This window comes from Anas acuta, chromosome 25 (assembly GCF_963932015.1).
Source record: "Anas acuta chromosome 25, bAnaAcu1.1, whole genome shotgun sequence".
Lineage (NCBI taxonomy): Eukaryota > Metazoa > Chordata > Aves > Anseriformes > Anatidae > Anas > Anas acuta.
The window spans coordinates 778,869-790,439 of NC_089003.1; the positions used below are offsets into that span (position 1 = coordinate 778,869).

General features: G+C 69.6%; 1 protein-coding gene across 1 annotated transcript; it reads right to left on the reverse strand.

Annotated features, from left to right (window-relative positions):
- Window positions 1-129: 129 nt before the first annotated feature.
- Window positions 130-10,953, reverse strand: GPR179 (G protein-coupled receptor 179). The gene is made up of 11 exons (XM_068660706.1): window positions 9,972-10,953; window positions 9,334-9,442; window positions 8,173-8,275; window positions 7,834-8,042; window positions 7,574-7,642; window positions 6,948-7,057; window positions 6,634-6,872; window positions 6,071-6,209; window positions 5,821-5,926; window positions 5,553-5,699; window positions 130-5,188 (listed from the first exon to the last, which is right to left on the reverse strand). The coding sequence occupies exons 1-11, from the start codon at window positions 10,766-10,768 to the stop codon at window positions 1,031-1,033; spliced, it is 6,186 nt and encodes a 2,061-aa protein (XP_068516807.1). The 5' UTR covers window positions 10,769-10,953; the 3' UTR covers window positions 130-1,030.
- Between the last annotated feature and the right edge of the window lie 618 nt (window positions 10,954-11,571).

Here is an 11,571-nt window from a genome sequence, read left to right on the forward strand (position 1 = left end):
GCCAACCTCTCTGACTACACCGCTGCTGTTCCTGGGTGTCCTTTGCGGCCTCGCTGCTTTCTGTTGTAGCTCTTCCTTAGATGTATTTCGTACGTTGCCCACAGCCCATAAATCAGCCCAGTGTGCACGCTGAGGATAACTTTATTTTCTGTATGTACACTTACTTACACACTGCATGACTTTGACGTTCGGCACTGAGGATCACAGCACACAACAGCGACGCCACTTTAGGGAGAGAGGAGGCAAACGAAGGGACGGCAGGACAAGCCCCGAGCCCCAGCCTTGCAGGGAGATCAGAGAACAGAAGCGTTTGCTTCTGTGCCTCTGGTTTTGCTTTGCTTCCACTCAAATGGAGCAGAGGAACAAACCTGGGGAGACGGCTGTGCTGTGCTGCCCGGGGAGAGCGGGACCTGCACAGCCCCCAGCGTGCAGCCCAGCTCTTCCCCTGGTGATGGGATCAGCCCTGCCTCGTGCCCTGGAGGTCGTGGTGCCCCCATGGCCTCAGCACCTCCCCTGTGTTACGGGACCTGGTTTCTATCTCTGCCCCCAAAAGGGGTGTGAATACAGCAAGAAGTTGCAATGGGGGGATGATAAAGGCATCCCGGCTTCCTACAGGTGGGCAGGAAAAGTGAAGGCTGGGGAGTGCCAGCGGAAAGGGTGATGGAAAATCCCCCCTGTGATGGGAAGGCGAGCTCTGGGCATTGCACACGTGTGTACAAGAGACGTAGCCAGCAATAACGAAGTGCTTTGCAGAGTCAGTGGCGTAATTAGTTAAGACAAACACTTCTGGGGAGCTGTTCTCCTCCCCAGGGGCACCGTGGCTGCCCTGGGCTCACGATGACCTCCTCCAGCGTGCAGGGGCTGCCGGCTCCCCCCGCTCTGAATTCCCGTGGTGCTCGGGAGCCCAGATCCTCGCTGAAGGCAGCCCTGGGCTGTCCCCAGCCCTGGGTTTTGGGTCCCTGTGTGGGCAGGCGGCCGGATTCAGCTCAGGACTTTCCTTGCACAACCGCTGCCAGCTGGGGCAAGCGAGCTACTCGTGGTCCCACGGGCAGACATCGGGGCTGCTTTGCCTCGTGCCCCCCTCTCTGAGCCCACGGGGGCTCGGGCTGGGGTCTGTGCTGTCCCCCTCCCACGGGCACACTGTGGGCACTTTCTGGCTTTCGCTGCTGGGGGCTGGGGCAGCCTCCTCTGCCTCCCAGGGACAAACCTCGGCCACGCTGGCGCTGGGGCTGGGGCTGCTGCTGGCCACGTGTGCTTGCCGAGGGAGCCCCGCAGCTGCCCGCAGGGGCTGGGAGCCTGGCAGGACGCGGCGCAGGGGCTTGTGCTCGGCCTGGCCCCCAGAGCAGTCCCCGGCCTTTGGTAGCGTTGGTGGAGACGTGGCCACCGGCTTCGGGTCCCCGTTCCCAGCGGGGGCTGCTCCATCAGCTCCCAGTTTGGGTGTGTGGATCTGCAGGGCCTCGGGCTCCGCTGCTTCCCAGGGACAGATGTCGGCTCTCCGGCTCTCTGAGCTGTCCCACTTCTTGGACGCCTCTCTCCCCATCCCAGCTTTTTGGGGGGGCTCCTCCGTGCCCAGGCTCTCCCAGGGGCACACGGCCTCTCGCTCGCTGCTCCCCTTCTCCACCGCCTTGGAGGCTCCCCGGTGTTGGGGCCGGGGGCTCGCCTCCCCCGGGGCTGCCCCAGTTCTCTCAGAGGAGGCTCCTTTCCCCGGCAGAGCTGCAGCCGCCTCCCAGGGGCAGATTTCAGCTTTATCCCCAGCCCCCAGCTCCTGAGCCTCCCAGGGACAGATCTCCGTGCTCAGGGCTCTCCCTTGGGGCAGCGCTGGGCTCCCCAAACCTGGGCTCTCCCAGGGGCAGACCTCGGCCACGCTGCTCCCGGTGCTCCCCGGTTTGGTGGGGGCAGCTTTCGGCAGCTCTGGGCTCTTTGTGCCCCCCGTGCTCTCCCAGGGGCAGACGGCCTCACGGTCCCAGCTTTTTGGGCTGTCTCCGGTCTCCTTCAAGCCACCTCGCTCCGTGGAGGTGTTCCTGCTCCCTCCGGGCCGACCGCCTCCGTCCTGCCTCAGTTTCCCTTTATCCGAGGGGACAGCGGCCACCTCCCAGGGGCAGATCTCGGCTTTACCCCCAGCCCCCAGCCCCTGAGCCTCCCAAGGGCAGACCTCCGCCTTCGGGCTCTCGGTGCTCTGAGCCCCCCTCGCTGTGGGCAGCGCTGGGACCCCCACGCGGGGTTTTGGGGGGTCCCAGGGGCTCACAGCGTCGCTGCCACCCCCCTGCAGGGACCTGGCCGGGCTGCCCAGCGCTGCCTGGCGCCTGATGCGCTTCTCCCCCCGCGGGCCTGCCCTCGGGGCCTGCTCTGCCCTTGGCTGCTCCCCGAGGGGGGCTGCAGCCGCCCCCCAGGGGCAGATTTCTGCCTTCGGGCTCTCCGTGCTCTGGGATTGCTTTGCCTCAGCTCTCGGCCCCTCCAGGCTCTTCCCAAAGAGCTGAGCGGAGATCTGGGTGTCCCTGCGAGCCGCCCGACCCCTGTCCTCTGCCAGCCTTGCTTTGCTGCCCTCGGGTTCCCCCGATTTGGGTTTGGCGGCTGCCGGGGGAGCCCCACGCGGGTCCTGGCTCCCCCTTCCCTTCCCCTGCGGAGCCGTGGACACTTCCCAAGGGCAAATTTCTGCTTTAGCCAGCGGCTCCTCCTCGGCTTCCCACGGGCAGACGTCGGCCTTCAGGCTGCCAACGTTTCCAGCTTGGGTGGATGAGGGGCACACCGAGGCCCTCGCACTCTCCGGGCTCTCAGAGGTGAATTTTGGCAGGTCCGAGCTGTCAGGAGCTGCCCGAGGGGGGGGCAGCTCGGTGCTGGCGCTGCCCCAGGGCCGGCTGGCTGCTGGCTGCCTGCCCCCCCCGTCCTGCGCCCTCAGCAGACCCAGGGACCGGGGGCGGATGCTGCTGCCCCCCCTGGGCAGCCTCCCCCCGTCCTGCTGCACCTTCCCCTTCTCCGGCTGGGGCTCCCCCACCTCCCAGGGGCAAATTTCTGCCCTGGGGGCCGGCCCCCCCTCCACACTCTCCCACGGACAGACCTCAGCCATCCTGCCCCCCCCGCTGCCCAATGTCCCTGGGGCCGCTGCCAGCAGCTCTGGGGGCTTTTCCCCCAGCTCTGCCCCAGATCCGACACTGCCAGGACCCCCATGGGGGGGCCCAGCCTCGCCCCCGCTCCCCTCCCAGGGGCAGATCTCTGTCCTAAGGCCACCACCCGCCCAGGCCACCTCCGTGCTCCTGCTCCTCGCGGGGAGCCCCTCGGTGCCGCGTCTCTCCCTGGTACTGTGGGGGCCGGGCTGGCTGCCCCCCTTCCCCAAAACCTTCTTGGGGCTTCCCCCCCCAGCAGCCTTCACCTCCTGTAGTGCCAAAGCCCCCGGGGGGGCACCCAGGGCTTCCCAGGGACACACCTCAGCCCTCGGCCCCGCAGCAGCCGCGCTGTGCCTGGGGACCCAGGGGCTGCCCGTGCCCAGTTCCAGTGGTGGTGGCAGTGGTGGTGGTGCTGGTGGTGCTGGTGGTGCTGGTGGTGGTGCTGGGGTTTGCTGGGGGTGCTCGGAGGTGTCCCCACGGCTGCTGCTGGGTGAGACCTTGTGCGTCCCCGAGGGGGTCTCCGGGACCCTGCCGGTGTCTGTGCTCCCTGGGGCACCACCGGGCTCCTCTCCTCCACCGCCTCCGTCCGTGGCCGTGCCGTCCTCCCGTCCCTCTGCCTGTCCCCCGCTGCCCCCCCAGGCTGCGCTTTCCGACGTGGAGCCGGCGTTGTTGTTGTGCTGCCAGGGCACCGCGTCCCCCTCCTGCGGGCTGGACCTGGGGCTTCCATTTGTGGGGCCTTGGCTGCTCCCCCCTGGAGAAAAAGTCGGTGTCCCCGCCAGCTTGGGCCTCTCCCTCCTGCTGCCCCCGTCTCCATCTCGCCCCTTTTTCCTGAGGCTGCCCTCGCTCTCCTTCTTTCCTTTCAGGCTGTTTTTCCCCCTGGAGCGGTTCAGAGCCTTGATGGCCAGTCCCAGGCTCTTGAAGGTTTTCTGGGAGGGTGGCTTGAGGCTTGGGGGGACCACCGGGGTGTCCCCAGGGGTCCCTGAGGCTGAAGGCTCGGCGGCTTTTTGCTTCCTGCTCAAAATCTCCTCCTGGATCAGCTCCCAGGGGCAAACCTCAGCGGGGATGGAGCGGGCGGACTGCAACCGACCCTGCCCCGCCGGGGGGGGTGCTCGCCCCGGTGTCCCCTCGGGTGTCCCCTCAGGTGGCTCTGGTGGCTCTGCTGCCTCCCTGCTGTCCCCAGCGTGGTGCACCAGGCTCTGGTACCGTACGGGGGGCGGCGGCGGGGTCTTCCTCACCGCCACCCGCACCCGCCCCGAGAGGTGGGAGCCATTGACGCTGCTGCTCTTGGTGGGTGCGTAGGTGACGTGCTTCTGCCCCTTGCCATCCCCTGGGGGGGACGCATCACGCGAGGGACCCCCGTCGGCACACCCGGAGCCAGCTGGCAGGGGGGCATCATCCATCCCGGTGGCTACAGCAGCTTTTTCGGGGGGTGCCTGCTCCGTGGGGTGCCCCATGGCCGGGTGCTGCGTGGTGCGGTGCTCAGCGCCCCGCTCAGCATCCCGCCCGCTCCGTGCCGCCCGGCTGGCCACCAGCAGGGCCTCGTCCCGCGCGCCGGCCACGACGCTGAGCGACTTCAGCAGGAGGGCGGCGCGGGGCTGGGGGGGCTGCTGGTGCCCCGACAGGTCGTGGGCGCTGGCCGACTTGCACACGAGCGGGGCAGCATCCAGGGACTCGCTGTCTGATTGCCCCGAGCCTGCTGTGGGCACCACCGGGGTCCCCGGCGCGGTGTCCCCGCTGGGGCTGGGGTCGGGGGAGCCACCCCGGGGGTCCCAGGCTGGGGTCTCGGAGCTGCGGGATTTCCGCAGGGCGGCGGCGTGGTGTCGGGACCCCCCATCCCGTGCCCGCAGGCTGGCGCTGCCGGTGCTGGGGAGCCGCTTGGCCGAGGCGCGGCGGCTGCCGGGGGTCCGGAGCCGCTCCTCACGGCTGCCCCGCGGGGCCACGGCCTCGGGCAGCTCGGCGAGGCGGCGCACCAGGGAGCGGCCCAGGCTGCGGCGGGACCCGCGCTTCTTGGGCAGGTGGGGGTTGTTGGCTGCCATCCTGCGGGTCTTCAGCACCTCCAGCTGCGCGTAGAGCTTCTTCAGCTCCTCCTGCGCGCCGCGGGATGGGGGCACGGCAGAGAGAAGGGAGAGAGGAGAGCACGTACAACGGGACCGAACGGGGCCACCCTGCAATTCTCCACCTTGGTCCCCAGAGCCATGGGGCCGGGCTGTGCCCACGTCCCCCTGCTGCTGCTCTGCCTGCTGCCTGTCCCCCCGAGGAGGTGGCTGCAGGGGACAGGGTGGGCTCCCCCCCCCAAGGCCCGTGGCCATTTGCCCCGTGCCCCCTCCCGGCCGCTGCATCCCCTTCTCCACCCTCTGCTTTGCATCAGGAGAAAGACCGCAAAAGGCAACTCTTACTCTGCGTGGGGCTGCATAGCTAGCGTCAAAAGAAGGTCCTGAGTGTGCCACCCACCCGAATGTCATCGGGGTCGAGACTGCGCTCGCTCCAGGCGGAGGCGATGCTGCTGTTGAGGCAGGAGCCCGAGCGCCGCATGTCCAGCTCGTCCTCGTAAACCTCGGCCGCGATCTCCTCCCGCAGCGGCGAGCCGGCGTGCAGGAACTGGGGGCGAGGGGCGAGCTCGCCGAGGGGCCCCGAAATCCTGGGGAGCCCCCGCCCCGTGTCCCAGACCCCCAGACAAGGGGGGAGGTGGTGCAGGGCATGGGGCAGGGCCAGGCGTTACCTTTGGGATGAAAATCAGCGCCAGGGTCATGGTGACGGTGCTGTGGGTGTGGGCGAAGAAGAGCAGCAGGGTCCAGTCGGGGTGCAGCGAGGGGACCACGACGAACCTGGAAGGGGCAGGGGGGCAGCGTGGGGGCACCCCCGGGGGGATCCCAGGGGGCAGCTGCTGGCTGCAGGGCATTGCTGCTGGTGCTCTGCGTCACCGGGGCCAGGGATCTGTTTCCAGCCCCGTTTCCAGCCCCGTGCCCTACCTGGCCACATGGAAGGCGGCCGAGATCATGAGCTCGTTGTGCAGCGCGATGCCCATGTAGCGGGGCTCGTGGAAGGCGGAGGGCACGGCGCGCGTGGCGTAGCACAGGGAGCTGCCCCACAGCAGGAACAGCATCTCGGCTGCGGGACAGAGCAGGGGCTGAGCGCCCGACCCCAACACCCTGCTGCAGGGATGCTTTCCCAGTGGGTTCTGCTCCCCTCTGGGCCCTCCCTGCCCTGGGTCGCATCCAGCCCAGCACATCCACCCAGGTGGGAGCTGGGAGAGGTGCTCAGCATCCATGGCACAGCCTGGCACTGTAGCAGGACGTGCTGCTGCTGCTGGGCACTGCGCTGGGCACCAGGGCACGAGCTGGGGGTGCTTGGAGGGAGGGAGGCAGCTCGGCCCCCCCAGCCCTGCTGCGGGCTCGATTGGATGGATGAGGAAATTAAAACCCTGCCTGCTGTCTTAATGGGACGGGGTCCTGGGGTTACGGGGAGCAGGGAGGGGAGAGGTGCGGGCAGGGATGGCTGTGGGGGGTGCCAGGGGGGCTCTGCTGGCGCTCACCGACCACCATCATGTAGTCCCAGCGGTCGTGGCCGCAGATGTAGAAGTGCAGCCCGCGGGGGGTCTGGGTGCGGACGACCAGCGGGATGTTCTTGTCGACGTTCTCCAGCATCCCCACGGTCCAGGCCGCCAGGAACCACAGCACCAGGAGCAGGATCAGCCCCAGCATCTTCAGCACCCGCCCGCTCGACATGTAGGGCACGCGCTGCGCCGTGCGGGCCAGGAACACCCTCAGCACCCTGCGAGGTGCAGGGGGGGTCAGATCCAGGCTGGGGGGCCCCGGCAGGGTCCCGGCAGCCCCCCGGCCCCGCTACCTGTACAGCTTCAGGGCGATGGTGCCGTAGACGGTGGCGAAGCCCAGCATGCGCACCCAGCGCAGCACGATGCAGCGGAAAATGCTGGGCTTGAAGTAGAGGATGAAGACCTGGGGGGTGGGAGGGAGGGAGGGGATCGGTGGTGGTGTTTGGTGCCTGCTCACCGTGACATGGGGGGGGGGAAAGGGCAGGGAGGTGGGAAGCAGCGACAGGGGGTGCCTGGCCTCCCGCCTCCCCCCTCGCCCCCCGGCAGCCACCGCAGACGTTTTGGGAGGGAGAGGGGATTTGGGTTGGGATTAATTCTGGTGGCCAGCGGGAGAAAAGGGATTTGGTTTCCTGAGCAGGTTTATCCCGCAGCCCCCGGAGCCTGCGCCAGCACAATTAACAATTATGTGGAGCCGTGCCCGTGCCCTGCCCGGTGCCAGCTCTGCCGGATGGGTGGGACGGCAGCTCGGGGCTCGGCGCCACGTTTTGGGGTGGGATGGGAGCTGGTGGGGGGGGCAGCCCCATGCCGGGGCTCCTGGCTGTGTATTTGGGGTCTGCAGCTTAACGTGGAGCTGTGGGGCCGCCTGTCCCGGCACACTCTGAGCATGGAGGGGGGGTTCAGCGTGGGGCCGGGTACTCACGGGGAAGTAGAGCAGGAGGGAGCCGAAGAGGATGGTCTCCAGCAGGACGACTCCTGATGCCCGGATCCTCTGCGGGGACAGGGCCACGTGAGGGCACAGCGGGAGCCCAAGGGTGCCGGGAGGGATGGAGCCCAGGGCAGGGACACCCACCCCGGGACCCCCTCCCTTGAGAGCCCCCCGGCAGGAGGCAGCCGGGCGGGGGGACACGGGGCGAGGGGAGCAGCAGCGGGAGGACCGGGCGCAGCCCCGGCGGCGCTTGCCTTGCTCCTTCGGAAGTGGTAGGAGACCAGCATGCTGAGGAACACGGCCAGCATGCAGGAGGCCTGGCAGGACAGGATGGCCGCCCGCAGCGCCCGGTCCTCCTGGATCAGGCAGGGGGTGTCGTCCACGCAGCTGGCGCATCCCTCGCGGCAGGGCCGGCACGCCAGCCGGGGACCCCCATCCGCCGGCACCGCGCTCCCCGCCACGCCTGGGGATGGAGCCGGGGGTAGGTGAGGCCCCCAAAACCCCCCTGTTGGGTATCCCAAAGCCCCCGCAGCCCCGGCACCTGCAGGGGCTGCAGGGTGAGAGGGGGACCCCCAGCTGGGTGCTGCACCCACCTGCCCGGGTGCCGACGGCCACTCCGCCGGCCCCGTAAAAGCCCGGCTTGCACCGACACTCGTACTGCCCAAGGACGAAGCCGCGGCTCTCCTGGGGGACGCACTGTGGGGGGGGGAGACAGGCAGAGGTGCACGGAAGGCATCGCCCCGCACCCGTGCGCTTCGCTGGGCTCCCCCCAGCCCCGTGCGCCCCCTGGCACCGGGGGCTCCAGCGCACCCCCGGCTCCCTGACCCCACGCTGTTCTCCCCCACGCCTGCGCCTGGAAACCAGTGGTTAAACATTTAGGAATTAAAAGCCAGAGCCTGGCCCCCAAATCCCTCCCTAAAACCTAAATGGACACCTAATGCAGCACAGCGCGCTAATCCGGCCGCGCGGCTGGGCCATGACGGCAGCGGCCGTGGCAGCCCCACTAATCCCCCGCTGCCCGGCACCGGGCCCGGACCCTGCCCGCGCCGCCAGGCCGGCCGGGAGCTTTTCTGGGTATTGTTGTGTGCTGGAAAGACGCCTGGCACGGATCAGGTCACGTCCCTCCCGAGGGAATTACTTGCAGGGAGGAAAAGTGCCTGAAATAGAAGCTGGTGAGGTGCCGCCTGCGCGGGGACAGCTTTGGGACGGCGTTTCCCATAACGGGGGCGGCGAGTTGTCACCCCATAACCCCGGCAGTGCCAGAGCCCAGCTCCGTGGCACGAATGCTGCCCCAAACTGGGGCCCTGCAGGGCTTGATGTGAGCGGGGGGCATTGCCGGGGCACCTCCTGGTGGGCACAGCCGCAGGAGCGCTGAGGGCCACCCATGGGGATGCTGCACCCATCAGATCCCAGCCCCCGGAGCACCGTCCCCGCTGCCCCCGGGTGGGCAGCAGCCGGGTCACTCCGCTGGCTCTGCTGGAAGATTTGCACAATAAACCCCGGGCAGGGTGCGAGAGCAGCTGAGCGGAGCAGATGGAGCGGCCGGCGGGGGATAAAGCTCATCCCGCAGGGAGGGACGGGCGGCGGGGATGGGGACGGGGATGGGGATGGGGACAGGGATGGTTTGGAGAGGAGCAGCCCCAGCCCCAGTGGATGAGGGAATGGAGTCCCACAGTGCCGCAGGTGCTGGGATGGGTGCTGGGACCAGCAGGGTGCAGGGTGCTGGGACCAGCAGGGTGCTGGGTGCAGGGTACCTGGGTGCTGTTGAGGTCGCAGCGGTGCGTGCCCGCGAACCAGCCCGGCCCGCTGGCGCACTGGTTGATGCCCACGTCCCGCAGCTCGATGTCCACCCGCACGACGCCCCTGTGCAGGGGGACGGGGTCAGCCCCGGGACATTGGGGAGCTGGGGGGACGCAGCTGGGGGGGGGCTGGGAGATGGGGACACAGACCCGGGGAGGGGGGACACTCGTGGTGCTGGACGTCCCCCCTTGGAGCTGGGTCTGGGGGATTCAGGGCTGGGGCACGGACAACCGAGGGGCCGGGGAGCAGCGTGGTGCGGGGACGTGCAAATACACACGGACACTGGTGTGCACACACGCACGAACACACAAATGCACACGCACGTGCACACGCCTGCACTCACACCCCCCCCGATGTGCACACACGCAGGCAGACACGCTCGCACCCCGGGGCTGCTGGCACACACTGCAGGGAGGAGGGCTGCCCCGCACCCCATCCTGCACCCCACACCCCACCCTGCGCCCTGCTGCACACAAGTGGTGCCCCACACCTGGGGGCGATGCCTCCTGCACCCATCACCTCCACGGGGCATCCCCCAGCCCCCTGCACCCCATCAGGCCCCCTGCACCCCATCACCGCCGGCACCACTCACTTGAACTCGGGGCTGAGGTCCGGCTTGAGCCCGTAGAAGGCGGAGGAGAGCGTGACGGCCCAGGCGGGCAGGAATTTCCCATCCTGGCACTCGAGGAACGGCGGCGACCACCGCACGTGGCCCGGCTCCCCCACGTAGCTGTCACCCCGCTGCCATTTGGGGGTCTCCATGCTGCGCAGGTCGTTGCTGAGCACCCTCTTGCGGAGCTGGGGGCTGCGCTGGGTGCGCAGGGCGTTGAACCACTCGTTGTCCCAGCTGCGGTTGCCCAGGCTGGGGGCGGCGGCGGAGACGTCCCGCAGCCGGATCTCGCCCTCGCCCGCCGTAGCCTGCAGCATCAGCCGGGGCTTGGCGGCCAGCGGGTGGGCGTCGAGGGCCAGCACCGCCCGGCGCACCCAAGGGTGCCCCTCGGCCAGGCTGCGGACCAGCGCCTGGTACCACTCCACGTCCTCGGCCACACTGGCCTCGCGGATGTCGTTGCTCTGGAAGAGCATGTTGAGGAAGTTGGCGGCCTGGGCCAGCGCCTCGGGGGCGGCACGCAGGGCGGCCCGCAGAGCCGGGGGGGGGCCGGAGCCGGGGGCCCCCGCCGCGACGCCCCGGCTGCAGTTGGCACGGGCCAGGCGCTGCGCATCGCCCGAGCGCAGGAAGGCCAGCGCTGCCACCGAGCCCTCAGCATCCCCCGACGGCCCCGGCTCCGACGTGGGCACCCAAGGGGGTGGCGAGGCCGGGGGCCGCTGTGCCCCCCCCAGGAGCAGCACAGCGTGCAGGCACCAGAGCAGCGGCCACCGCTGCGGCCCCATGGCCGGGCTCAGCGCAGCCCCCCGGCACCCCACGGCCGGCCCGGGGGGGGCATGGTGGGCACGGCGCCCGAGCCGGCCGGGAGCCCGCTGGGCTGCGCTGAGCCGCTCTCCGCCGCCTGTTTTCCTCCCTCCACAGACGTCACCGGCTCCAAACCGCGCTCAGCCGCTGGCGCTGCCCGCACGGAGCCCCCCCGCCCGCCCCCGCCTGCCTCCGGTCTTGGCCCCGCTGTGGGGAGCCCCCGGCCGGCCCCGGGACCCCGCTCCCCGGCCCCTCGGGCTGCCCGTGATGCAAGCGCATCCCGACGGGCAGCCATGGCAACCGTGCTGCGAGCAGCCGCATCCACATCCCGCAGCCGCATCCTGCACCCCGCGGCTCCCGGGGGTCCCAGGGGTCGGTGCTGCAGCGCCCCAGGCCCCGGGGAGGGGGCCGGGGTTGGGCTCCCACCGGCAGGAAACCCACAGTCCCTGTTGTGGGGCAGGGAGGGAAATGGGGGCACACGGGGGGCCCAGTGGGGCAGGGGGTGCTGTGCACCCAGAGCTGCCCCTTGCTCCCCACTCCCCAATTTGGGGGTGTCCTGGGTGCCACGCAGCACTGCCTGCCTGCAGGGGGGAAACTGAGGCACGGGAGGCTGGTGCAAAGCAAGGGGGGGGGGGGGCTGCTCCCTGGCCTCCAGGCAATCACACGGGAGCTGCTCCCGGTTCTGCTCATCTGGGGGGGGGCTGCCCCGGGTGCCTGCAGGAGCCGTGCAGGAGCCGCACAGCGGCTGTGCAAAGGACGTGCAGCAGCCGTGCAAGGGGCATGC